We start from the raw sequence: 14,155 nt of genomic DNA on the forward strand, positions 1-14,155 counted from the left end.
TTAAAAACAATATTTCTACTAAAAATATAAGTAGCTCTGCAATTTACATAAATGGCTTATCATCTATTTTGTTTAATGTTCCTTTCATTTCTCTAGTTTATAAACTATCATAAAATACAAAACAAAATGTTACATAGCAAATTATTCAGTTAATTTAAATTAAATATCTATACTTAACAGTATGATTATATCATACATATGTTATGTTTAATATATATTAGATTATGACAAAACCAAATTCTAAATAAAAAGTTTAATTTTCCCCATTGAAATGAAAAGATTTACTTTCTCTCCTTTTTCTTAAAGCATTGGTCTTAAAAACTCAATTAAAACTCTTTTTACTTTGTTTTGTATCAGGGTCTCAACTATGCTGTCCCCTAGACTTACTACTGTTTTCCTGTCTCTCCATTCATCGTGTTGGGAGTATAGGCATCCCTTGCTCTAAAATAATCCCTCTTTCGGGCTTTGTTTACAGCACTTATGACCAGACACCATCACTTTATTTTGATCCTTCCACTTCAAATTTAAGTTTTGACCTCATCAGACAAGCAGGAATGCTAATTTCTAAATATATTAATGGAAATCTAGAGCCGGGCATGGTGGCTCAAGCCTTTAATTACAGCACTTGGGAGGCAGGGGCAGGCGGATCTCTGAGTTCAAGACTAGCTTCAAAGTCAGTAGTCAATATCTTTCAATAAGTTAATGGTAAGAAAGACATACGACACTAAAAGAGATAATTCTGAATGTAAAGAAGATGCTTTGTAAGTGAGGAAAACATGGAGACAACTTAAACAGCAGCCAGAGTTACCTCGCAGCATTCTGCCCCATCTGTTCGCCAATGTCACTGAAGATCTGCTTAAATTCCAAATCTCCAGGAAGTGAGTTTAATAGAGACTGTAGGTCAAATGAATTACAGGAATATTCATTTAAACTGTCCATTCTGTGAAAAAAGAATAAAAACAAGCAAGTTATAACAAACTGAGGGACGGAGGTGGGCACAGTCACCTTAAGTTGTGATGTGGTGCCAAAAGCAATCACTTCCATTTGCAGACAATGAAATAAAGGAGTTCGACAACAACAGTTTCATAAAGCTTGTTGGGTTTCGTTTTTAAACGTCATAATTTTCACACTTGTCTGTGGCTTGAAAGCTGAGAAATGCCAGACAGCCCAAGCTTCCCGTTGCTTTTCTCAGACCTGAACGATGCAGAGCAAACCACAGCTCGGTAGCCATTCCTGAGGGCTTGCACAGCTACCGCTGAACACCCCATCCTTGTCGTCACAGACCTGGGTCTGCACCCAGCTCGCTCTACATGGAAAAGCAAACAATCTTCCAGGAGCTCGACTAGCATTCCCTTGACAACAATATCATTGAATTCCTTAAGGTACATGCAAAGGAACTCACAGAGACTGTAAAAGCATGCACAGGACCCATACAGGTCCAAGTCAAATGGGATCCTATCACTAGAAGGAGAAGTGGACACAAGCCCCTCTCCCTAACCCAGAAACTCTCTTCAACTGGCAAAGAAAAAGTAGTTTCCACCAACAGAGGCTTTTTAGGTGTACAAACCAGACTTAAGGGCAAGCCCCATGCCCAGCAGTAGATGGTCAACACAAAACAAACTAAATGCTTTTTGGAGAGATTTTTTTTTAAAATCTCATAATGCATGGTCAGGGCATTTTCTTTTAACCTAGTATGTCCTTTGTTTATATACTGTGGTTTCTGGTTTTGTGTTTTTATGGGATTTCTGTGTGCAAGTGTGGGTGTCTCTTCATCTGTGTTTCTCATGCTTTGTCTTGGCTCTTTTGTTTGTCTGTGTGCTTGTTTTGTTCTATTCTTGTTTGTTTTTATCTTATTTTTAATTTATTTAGATGCATGTTTGTTTTCTAATGAGAGACAAACAAAGAGAGTGGATTTCGATGGATAGGGAGGTGCAGAGTATGTGGCAGGAGTTGGGTGGGAGGAAATTTTCATCAGAATATATCATGTAGAAAAAAATCCATTTTCAACAAAAAAGGCACATGTATTTTCTCATTATCAGCAGTTTAGCCATTCATTCATCCCACGTTCATTCATCTGTGTTTGATGGTAATATGGAGTGTGATAGGGTTTGAAATGTAGCTATGTCTTAATGTCCTTGCCTTTAAGAAATTAATGTTTAAGCAAGAAAAATAATTTTAAAACATAAAGGCATGTATTTCATAAAAGATAACTTTATAAGAAGAAGAGCTATAGTCACGTGAAAATTAGGAATAAATAGGTTAAAAGTCACAGAGTTGGGGTAAGGTCTGAACTATTCTAATTAGGAATAGCAATGCAGATTTGTAAAGTAGCCCATGTCTAGGAGAAAAAACCTGGAGAAGCTGTTGAATAGAGAAAAGAAAAAAAAATTGGTTTCTTGATTACTTTGCTCAAAAAAACATATAAAATCACATCTGCTCAGATTTCTCTGATGAGAACTCGTCATATGAGTCAATGTGGAAGCAGATGTAGCTAAGAAATGCTGTCTTTTGGCTGCGGAGCTAATTCCAGGAAGCTCTTTGCTATGGTTTAGACTTTAAATGCCATTCCCCAAGCACACACATGTGAAAGACTTGGCCATCAGACTAGTAATACTGGAAAGTGTGGAATGTTTAGGTAAAACATAGAGGGAGGAAGTCAGGCCATGGTGGGCATGCCATTAAGGAAAATATTGAGGCACCGCTATCAACTCTCGCTGCTTTTCACGTGCGATATAGTGAATGGCTTTGCTTCACCGACATGGTTCCCACCATGATGGTCTGCCTTACCACAAACCCAAAAGCAACAGAGCCAGCTGAAAGAATGAGAACTGTAAAACCATAAGCCAGAATAACTGACCCAAGAGCTCGGTCGCAGCAACTGAAAGCCAACAAACAGATGCAGATCTTCTTCACTCTGCCTTCTGCCAATGCGGTTCGTTCCAGTAACTCAATACCTCCCTTTTATTTAATTATTTTTTTTCTCCAAGTTTCTTAGACTACAGGCCACATAAATGAATGTGGGAAGTCTTGAAAATGGGCAGAAGTAATAGGTTTCATGAACTGAAAATCAGGCTATTGCTGCAGTATCTGCGTGTGCTGCTTTCCACGGTGACTCTGAACACAGATGTGCTCTTTGCATGGTGCAGGCCATCAGAACACCCAGAACAAATGAACATCCTTGAAACACCACAGCACAGATTCAAGGCTACATACAAAAACTTTTCAAAAAATTTCTTACTGTTCTTCCTTAGCATACACAAACACGTATCATCAAATCTTTCTATTGTGTTGCTCTAGAACCTTTTATCTTAAAATTGTTGACAGACGGCAAGGTGTCCCAGTAAGAAAGTGCTCACACTGATGAGACTGCTGACATGATTTTCAGGAGAAAACCAATTTCTGCAACCTTCACAGTCATGCCACCACACACACACACACACACACACACACACGCGCCACCACACACACACATACACACACACACACGTGCGCTCGCGTACACACAAACACACGCACGCGCACATGCACAAATGCATGCACACTAAATAGATGTAAAAAATCATAAAAACTTTATTGAGTTGCTGACCTAAATTTTATAACAAATTTTCACATGAAATTTGGTTCAGAATTAGGACAAAATTAACAACAGTTTCTGAAGCATCCTTCTGCTATTTTATAGTGGGTATTTATGTGAAATTATATGTTTATATGATTCAGCTATGTCCCCCTGCATATATACATGAAGAAAGCTAAGCATTGTAGTGAAGGTATAGAGCTACCTGAGATGCTCATCAAGTGGTGAATGCATACGGAATAAAGCATTTAGATGCAAGGAGGAATGAAATTATGGCATTTGAAGGAATATGGGTAGAATGAGCCATCAATAATGATAACCAGTTAAGCAAAACAATCAAAATGTGTCTTTAAAATGTGGAGATTGCATTTTTAAAGAGACATGAAAGTAGAAGAGGAATATTTGGGGGAAAAAGGGCTGGAGGAGGATCAGCAAGAAGAGGAAAGGGTACAAGAGAAGGACTGGGAGGTTAAATGCCATCAGTGTAGAGAAATTTAGGATTGAGTACAATCTACACATGTTAATAAAGATGGAAAAAAGCAGTGCCCTCAGCACTACAAAACGAAACAAAAACTACTTTACAGCCGGGCGCTGGAGGCGTACGACTTTAATTCCAGCACTCGGAGTGAGAGGCAGGCGGAGCTCTGTGAGTTCAAGGCAAGCCTGGTCTACAAGAGCTAGTTCTAGGACAGGCCCCAAGGTACAGAGAAACCCTGTCACGAATAATAAAATAAAATAAAAACAATGCATCAAAGTAATAATTCACTAAGCTCTTATTTGATATATAAATACTTTAAAATGCTTAGGAAGAAAAGTAAATTAAAAATATGAAAGTATAAGCCCCAGTTAGAACATATTGCCAAGACTCATCCTATGGTCAATAAAATATTCTCTTTTGCTTCTTACATGTTCTAAGATTCAATGTAGTTAAGAGAGCATTTTTATTCAAAACCACAAAAGCATGCTAATCATAGAACAAAAACCAAAAACAAGATACTACCAAAAGAAGAGAACACCAATTTCTGACATCAGTACAGACTAAAATGAGAAAAAGATAATGTTTATATGAAAGACCAGGATAAATCCAGACCCCGTAGCAGGAAGAATAGAGCCAAAAATCTAGGTTAGCCAGTTCAGTGACTTTGTTCCAGGAACTGGCTGACCACAAAGTTAGATTATAATCTTGAGAACAATCTTGAGAAATGGAGAGTTAGCCCCTTGTGATTATCACTGATATTCTGAATCTTCTAATGATGCCCTCCCTATCCTCTTTGGGTTGTGGTTTCTTCCCTTAATTACCCCTTCTCCCAGCTACTTGAGGTTGAACTCCTCTACCCCTGCATGGGATATGAGTCTTGGCCCCAGTGTGCTGGTTCCTGTCAATAAACCTTGTGTGATTACAGCAAGGACGGTCTCTTGTGAGTTCTTGGGGGGGTCGTGTTATCCCGAGACTTGAGCGAGAGTCTCCCAACTCTGGGGGTCTTTCATATATTTCAGATAAAAATTGAGCAGAGAATAATTATGGAATTATTAATGCTATGAAGAGGCTACTTAAATTTCTACCTGTAGTCTATTATATATTATGAGAGAATAATATTTTTATGCATTTAGGTATATCCCTTTCAAATGTTCAGGCTTAGCAGTTGAGCATGCTGACTGCTCTTCCAGAGGATCCAGGTTTGATTCCCAGCACCCAAATGGTGGCTCACAGTCATCTGTGAATCTAGGTTTTAGAAGACCCAACACCATATTTTGGCTTCCTAAGGCAGCTAGCATGTAGGTGGTGCAGATATACATGTAGGCAAAGGACCCCCAAACACAATAATATATATTTAAAAAAATTGAAAAATTTCATGTTTAATACAGTAAGAACAAAGTGATTATAATGTTTTATGCAGTACATTTAATAATAGAAACCTAAAAGGGATTAAATAAAATTCTATTGTTTTGATAGATGAATGGCAAATTGCTTCTGTTCTCTTTTAGAGAAAAAACTTGCTCTGTAGCTCAAGTTCCTTGTAACTTCCTAGGTAGCCCAGGTTGGCCTTGGACTTACTATGTAGCCAAGGTTAGACTTGAACTTGCTATACTGCTCAGGTTGGCCTTGACCTTGCACACCAGAAGAAAGCTCAGTATTCCAAAAGTTGGCATGACATGTACCCATGCAAGACCCGAATGCTTTTGTAAACAGTTTATAACACTCTGAATCCTGTACAAATGCTGACTACTTGCCCTAACTGGGGCCAAACACCTCAAGGGAGAACTTAATTCTGAAGATTATTCTTACTTAGTTGTCTTGAATTCTACAATTAGAAATCCTGAGTCATCTAGTTACAGATTATTTGTTTAGCATATAAAGCATTCTCTTCTGAATAAAGGAAAACATGAATCAATCTTAGTCCTTTATTCCAAAATGAAAACCATTTTCTTCACTTTTAAAATGACCATTTTCTAATAATTTTACTTATGACTTTACATAAAAGTGTATATTAAATGTTGAACACCCCAATATACAAAGGGGGCAAGGAGTGAGAGTATAGGTTTTAACAAAGCTTTTATCGTTTATTAAATATCATATTATGTTTCTGTGCTTATTCTTATTGGCTTGTCATCAGGAAAAATGGTAATTTGATATAAGAATAAAATGTCTTTTGCTAATTGATTATATATCATTAACTAGACTCATCAACTAGATGGAAAGTATAACTTTAAAAGTATAACAATTTTTTGAATTGCCATTCTGTAATATTGCTTTTAAATTTTCATTACATCTAGGCCAAACATCTGCAGAAAAGTTTGAGCTCTGGAAGAATTCTAATGGTTCACCAGCGACAATTAGTATGAGTGCATTATGAGCAACCCAAGAAAACAACGTAGCAAAACAAAGGGATGTGAGACACACTGTAATGGTCTGTCCTGTCCCTTTAAGAGACAAGCCCCGCCCATTCCCTCACAGGTCCACTGAGCAAGTGGATCTTCTTTCCACTCTCAGCCTGAGCTCCTTCTTTTCCATCCTTTCTGTCTCTCTCCGGAACAGGTAGCTCTTCTCCTTTCCTATCCTCTCCTCTCCCCTTCCCTTCCTACCTTCACCTCTCTCTCTCTCTCTCTCTCTCTCTCTCTCTCTCTCTCTCTCTCTCTCTCTGTCCTCTCTCTCTCTGATGGTTTGAGCATACAGGGACTCAATACTAGCCCTGTCTGAGTCACAGCGACACCCGCAGGGGTCTGTCTGGAGTGGGTACAAGAAAGCCCTGCCTGCTTTTCAGGGTCTAGCTCCTTTGCCTGCTCTTGAGCCATGACTGACCCATCATTAGATGTCATCTCTATTTCTGTTGTGTTTACCACACTGCAGGCTCCTCACTTTCATCCCATTATTGTTGCTGGGTCATCCAGAGACTTCGTCACCCAGGAAACCGAGAGAGGGATAACACAGTGACCTCTCTGGCTCAGCTAATTCACCATCTGGCAGTACAGCATTGGGCCTCTGATTTCCGGGGAGAGGGGGACCTCCNCTCTCTCTCTCTCTCTCTCTCTCTCTCTCTCTCTCTCTCTCTCTCTCTCTCTCCTTTCTCTTTCTCCTCTTCACCCTTCTTCCCTTCCCCGTTTCCCCTCCATGACCCACTAAGTAAATACCCACTTTCTCTGCATGGCATGCCTATCCATCTCTGTCTCTCACCAGCCACAGCTCTTCCTGGGACCAACTCAGCCGCCAAGCAGCTGCCCCTTATGGCCTGCTGCCCACTGCCACCCCTCAAGGAATGGCGCCATTTTATTCTACCACTACACATACAATTCAAAGAAGTTCACAGAAGAGGTTTGTGTCTCATTGGTCATTTATCATGTTTTAAAATAATAAATACCCTTCCAGTTTATACTTTTTTAAAACACACACAATGACAAGAATTCTTATTTTACCTTTTTTTGTTTGTTTCTTCTCTAAAACTCCTCTGTCATGACAAACCAGTGTGTTGTTAAAAGGACAGAACAGCAGATCTCTGGGAGGAATCCAGGAAACTGAGTAGGAAAAGGAGACAATGCCGGCAGTCTTGTGATCTCTCCCCTGTGGAAAAGCACAGTTAGAAGGGTCACAGGCCTGTGGTCAGATTGTGAAACAAACAGACCCACAGGATCTGGCTGACATGAAATCCTCCCATTCGGTACTCATCTCTGAAAAGGACTGTAGCTGCTAATGAACACGGCAGGGCAATGTTGTGTTGGGATTAATCCCAGACTGCTGAGCAAGCTTGAGTAGCATTAAACCTACACAAGGAGAGTAAACCCTGGTTCTGCCAATTTCCATATGATCTTGTGAGTCATTCAAGATTTGGAAAGGAAAAGAGTTAATGTTTTATTTTCTAGAATGGCATACTTAGATTTTTGAGACTGCAAGATTGAGATTGCATTCTGCCAGAAACTGGGGAGAGGACACATTTCTGAATGCCCCAAACCAATTCTTTCACTAGACCCAACTACTTTGCTCTTTGATATCATTTTTCTTTTGAATTCTTGATTATTTGCTTGCTTGGATCAGACAAGTCTCACTCTGTTGCTCCCATGGGCCTAGAACTCCTGGGCTCAGGTGATCTTCCTGTCTTAGCCTGAGGAGAAAGGATCACATGATCTACCTGTCTTAGCCTGAGGAGCTGGGATCATGTGATCTACCTGTCTTAACCTGAGGAGATGGGATCAAATGATCTACCTGTCTTAGCCTGAGGAGCTGGGATCATGTGATCTCCCTGTCTTAGCCTGAGGAGCTGGGATCATGTGATCTCCCTGTCTTAGCCTGAGGAGCTGAAGCTTCAGGAATTTACTACTGTGCACCGAGAGTCATTTTCGATTTTCTTACTACATCCCTAGTCCTAATATGGAGAAAGCTGAAAGAAAGCCAGCACTTAACAATAAATAATAACAGGAGAGAATAAGAGGTGTGAGGAAGCAAGACATCCTTTTGTTTTAATAGGTAGACTTCCCATACAACTTCCCACATATAAGTATCCTGTGGCCAGGGTCATACGTCATGTTGATTGATATAATATACCATTTTGCCCTCACTCGGGTCCCTGCAAATTCTCCCATATGCCTCCTCCTTACTTTCTTTCAAATTGATGGCCTCTTATTTTCATAAATTGTTGTTACAAACAAGTATACAAATATATGTGTACACACAGATACTACTAAATGCATAAATACAACTTATCAATTCTTATCCACACACATCAGATTTTCCTTCAAAAACTGTCATGTGCTCAGATAACAATTACTAATCATTATATAGGTTCAAAATGTCAATCTAAATCTGGTGAAGTATTCATATTACATACTATTAATATAAAGATACTTCAATGTTGAAAAAAAAAAAGCTCGAAAAGCCAGATATGGTGATCTCTATGAGTTCAAGATCACAGTAGTCTCCATAGTGAGCTCCAGGATAGCCAGGACCACAAAGACTAGAAACCCTATCTATATCAACCATACCCCAAAAGACCAAACAAACAAAAAAATCTTCAATGTACCTCCACTACTAATGATTTATATATCTATGCATATGAAGGAGAAATTGACAGGTGATGTGGGATATTTGTACACTGTGTGAAGATATATTGTAATGATTGGTTTGATAAAGAGTTGAATAGTGAACAGCAAGGGAAGGGGTATTTAGATGGGACATCCAAGCAGAGGGAGGAAGTAGGAAGAGATAATTGAAGGGCAGAGGAGCCGCGAATAAGACATGGAAGGAGTCAGACATACAGAATAAAAGAAAGATGAAAAGCCACATGGTAAAACGTAGAGTAATAATAATAAAAGCAAGTTAATTTAAGTTATAAGAGTGAGGGTGAGAAGCTTAAGCTAAAGGCCTAGCTTTCATAAATAATAATAAGACTCTATGTCATTATTTAGAAGCTGGCAGCCCAAAGAAAAATCCAACTACAAACAGGACCAGTGAGAAAACACATTGCACCTTGGCAAGCAAAGAAAATTAACTCTCATGTGATAAATGAGTCACAAAACTGGTACTATTGTATTCTTTTCAATATAATTCTTTTTCTATAAATATTTTCATTTTTAATAACTCTTTATAATCTTTAATATGACACTCCAGCTATTTCTGATTTTAAAAGAACAGTTAACCAAGATAACACAAAAATGCATTTTAATTTTATCATTCTTGATCACTCAGACATCTCATAATTTCAAAGTCAAAATTATCATATATTTTCTCAATAGGACAAATAGTGTTATGAGTGATGGGGATAATGAATTTTCAAATACAGTAAAATTAATTTAGAAAAGAATATGTGAATTAATATAAAACTTAAGTCATGGGGCACTTTTAGACAGCAGTTGTACCATGCCACAACTGGGAATAATCCAAAACAGTTTTGAGACATTAATTACATTTTAAAGGAATTATATTTTAATAATTAGATAATAAGGATTTGAACATAGCACATGCCTTGCATCAAAATGGGTGCTTCTAAAGGATTTAGGATCTTAAGTATGGTCCAAGGGCTTAAGAATTTCTCTTAAATTATTAATAACATTAATTAGCTGGCCATTCAGAATAATTTCCCTTAAATTATTAATAATGTTAATAATCTAGCCATTCAGAATGGTAATATTAAAACACTAGTACTAGTATTAATTAGCTTCGTACTAATTTGAAGAAAAAGGTCTATTTATTTGAGTAGTCTTTCATGACTTCTAGGGCTTTAACTCATTAATTATCACTAGTTTTATTTCATCAAATATCTGTTTGAACTGATTAATAAACCTTTAAGGTCCTTGCTTTTTAGAAACCAACAATCAAACAAAATCCTCTTTGGAAATCCCTTCAGTTCATATCCAGTTTTGTTTGTTATTCAGTTTCATTTTGGTTTGGTTTTTGGTTCTGTTTGAACAACAATCTGTATTTTCCAACCATGTGCTTTTACCATATCCAAACCCTGAGCAATCTGGTTTTTGCCTCTACTCCTACAACAAAATGAGAGCATATTTTTCAGTTCCCACCATACTTAGTCTACTTGGTACTGATGACTGCCACTCAGTAAAATAGTCTCCTCTCTCGACATTTTACTAAACATTATGCCTTCCTTTTTTTTGTTGTTAAATTGTTTCCCGGGTTCCTGCAAAGGAACGTCTGGTACAAAGAGCTGATACAGAGTGGGGTCTGAAACAGCTTTCCTACTCATAAACAACTCTCCAGTGTCAGAACGTCATATGCATGAACTCAATTTCCAAGCACGGGATGAAGGCAAATATAGGAAATAGCAGCAATAAACCTATCCACTTAATTTTAGCATCCTAAAAGAAAGTGCATGGATCTTATAGGCTGACGCCTGTATAGGAGCAGTTCCCTGCCCATGAATTACTTAGTTCTACTTTCACTCTGTAAGATTCACAGTAAACTCTTTCAATGCTCCACTACCAAACAGTGACTATTTTTGATTAGCAACAGTGGTTCTTATAAACTAAGTTTGTTGATGGTCTCCCTCTCTTGGCTTTGCCAATACATTAAGAATCCTTTAGCTTTATGATGAGCTTTATGGTGCACTTTCCCCAAATACATCCTATCCCTCGAGAAAATAGCTAAACTGAAACATCTCTCAGATCCTCTTCCTACTCTCTTACCCATAAGCAGACCAAAGCAGAATTCTCTAAAGTAGGTCATGATCTTCCATTCCAGAGCGCATACTCCAGACCTGAAGGACAGGAAACTGCTTACCTGTGATGTTACAGTCTCTAGCACCCAGGCTTCGCTCAGTTCACCTAAAGGAAGTCACCTCTGAAGTCACAGACACACAAGTTTCTAGTATCCAAGCTTTGCTCAGCTCATCTAGTCTGTCAGAGATGAAAGACAGACATTTCCTTCCTGTTATAGCAAACTCTCTGTATGGCTAGCCATACAAATATAAACCTCCCCATTCCTTCTGCTCTTGGTTCTGAACGATCCCGTTTCATATTCAATTTGTATTGTACAAAATGAAATTTTCATTATTATTAATTTGCTTTTTGTTAAAGGTAGCCATAAATGTAAAACCAATAAAATGAAAAAAAGCCATATTTCTTCCACATACATATTTCTTACTTTAAACATGTTTACTGAGCATTGGCAGAGCTGTTGTTGGTAATTTTATTTTAATGGATTTATTGTTTGCCTGCTTTGTCTTTTATTTATGTTTTATTTATATTTACAATATTTTCTGCAGAGACTATAAAAATTTCTGTGACCTCATTGCCTAACTTCTAAAAGTCTTAATTCTTCTTTATGGAATAGCCTTTCCCATACACACTTCATGCTGGAGCTGCAGTCCTCTTTTTGTCCTACCTGCCTGTGCTAGGTGGCTTCTTCCAATGACCATCGTCATGCTGACCGGCCAGAGACGGCCTCCATCTCTAGACCTTCAATATGGGTTTTCCAGCATTTGTACCAAACATTGTACTAGACAGTTGTAGAGGTCTAAACCAACTCACAGTCATCTCCTTAAAGTGGCTTCTCTTTGTCCATTCCAGGTGCACCACCTACATAATGCCTCTGTCCTTTGCCCCTTTATCTTAAATTAGGCATCAAAAATCTAGACAGCCTGTATTTTTTATAATGATTTTAGTTAGGAATAGTTTTTTGTTGGCAGAAGGTTGCTTGTTCGTTCCCAGCTGCCCAAAACCGAAATAATCACACAGAAACTATATTATTTACAATACTGTTTGGCCAATAGCTTAAATGTACTTCTAGTTAACTCTTATATCTTAAATTAATTCATCTCTATTAATCTGGGTATTGCCACGTGTCCAGGTTCAGGCATCCAGCATCTGTCTCTGGCAGGCGGCTACATGGCTTCTCCCTGACTCCAAATACTTTCTCTTTCTCTGTTCTTTCTAGCCTGGCTATATTCTGGTAAGCCATTGGCCCAAAGCAGCTTCTTCATTAAACAATGGCAATAAAACATATTCACAGCATATAGAGGGGAATCCCACATCAGTTTTTATATCACTGATGTTTTGTTTACAAAGATAAAATACAAAACAAAATGAATATGCCACAAAGCCACATGTGGTCCAAATTCTATAGCATTTGCTATCAGGACAGCTATAATATAAAGACTTACTCAGTTCTGTTTTAAGTGGACACTGAGTAGTCTCAAGCTTTATTTCCCCCTCTGTCTCCTTCCAATGATCCAAAACCGAGCTTCTATTTCATGCAGCAAAGTAAGAATTTCCATATGCCATCACTGATTCATACCTCTGTATAGAACAAATAATTATCTGGGTTTGGTTCTCTTTTTCTTTTCTGGCAGAGAACACAAATACTGTTTGAATCCTCCAAATGTCTTTTGTTTTCCATGCCTGAATTTCTTCCAATAAAGTGGTTCTTGACAGACTACCAACAAATTTCAGAATGGGAACTATCCATCAGAGGAAAAAGTGGCTTGGTACTTTCAGCTCCCCACTTTCTCCTGTTCTCTTCAACCTCCAAGGAAGATAAAGGCATTTTTAAATTGAGTTCAGTCACCCATAGTGATGGATTTAATCAATCACGGCTATATAATGGCAAAGATGTTCAGGGAGCAGACAAGTTGAGTAAGATACTCATGTCTTGAGAAGGTAGCATGCCTAGAGAACACACTGGGACACAATCCTCATCCTTATTTTATCATCGTTACCCATTCATTTGACCATTCCATGTTGTATTCGTGTTAATCATTGCAAGTTATATTAGTTACTTTCCTCATTAACACAAGAAATTACCAGATAAAAAAAAACTTAGGAGAAGAAAGCCTTTTCTTAGATTGAGGGATATGGTCCACCGTGGACGGAAAAGGATGCTGGAGCATGAGCTGTAGCTGAGGGGAAGAAAACCTTTACTTAGGTTGAGGGATATGGTCTGCCATGGAGGGAAAAGGATGGGCGCTGGAGCACGAGGCAGCTGAGGGCACTGCACTCAGCCTGGAAAGCAGAGTGTTCAGTACTCGTTAACAGCTCCCAATCTCCTTCATTTCTATCAGTCAAATGGCATCTCAACATTCAAGCTGGGGCTTCCCTATTTAATTAAACCTCTCTAGAAATGGCATCCCAGACACACCGAGGGAGGTGTCTCGTAGGAGATTCACAAGACATCTGTTAATTAGTCTGACAGAGCAGTATATTATAGAAACTTTTGCATTTCAATCTGGTTGTACTGAAGTATGGGTCATCTGGACCACAGAAAACATTTGAAATAAGGGAAGTTTTTTAATGTTAAAATATAATTGCATCACTTCCCTCCTCCACTTCCTTCATCCAGCCTCTCCCATGAGAGCTCTCAAATTACTAACCAATTTTTGTTATTCTCTCTCTCTCTCTCTCTCTCTCTCTCTCTCTCTCTCTCTCTCTCACACACACACACACACACACACACACAAACGTGAACACACACATACATTCAAATACACACACATATGTACAACTGACTCTTCATTTAGTGTTCAGACTCTTCATTTAGTGTTACTTATGACCATATGCTTTCAGGGATGATCAGTTTGTATTCATCCAATTAGGGGGCTCATCCGTGGGGAAAACTATTTGTCCTGTCGACTCTTTTTTTTTTTT

At 38.4% G+C, this 14,155-nt stretch overlaps 1 protein-coding gene across 6 annotated transcripts in view; it reads right to left on the reverse strand.

Moving 5' to 3' along the window:
* The window catches only part of Kiaa0825 (KIAA0825 ortholog), a 414,990-nt gene that overhangs the window by 356,750 nt on the left and 44,085 nt on the right, over positions 1 to 14,155 (reverse strand). For all 6 annotated transcript variants that reach the window (XR_007588753.1, XM_050122178.1, XM_050122180.1 and 3 more), the window contains exons 2-3: positions 7,487 to 7,631; positions 809 to 940 (exon numbers count right to left, since the gene is read on the reverse strand). Coding sequence is in view for 5 of the 6 variants with exons in the window: in XM_050122178.1 (XP_049978135.1) it covers positions 809 to 939 (131 nt within the window). In the remaining variant the exon portion in view is untranslated. The remainder of the gene's footprint in view (positions 1 to 808; positions 941 to 7,486; positions 7,632 to 14,155) is intronic.

This window comes from Alexandromys fortis, unplaced genomic scaffold (assembly GCF_014885135.2).
Source record: "Alexandromys fortis isolate MF-2015 unplaced genomic scaffold, M_Fortis_MF-2015_v1.1 scaffold_163, whole genome shotgun sequence".
NCBI lineage: Eukaryota > Metazoa > Chordata > Mammalia > Rodentia > Cricetidae > Alexandromys > Alexandromys fortis.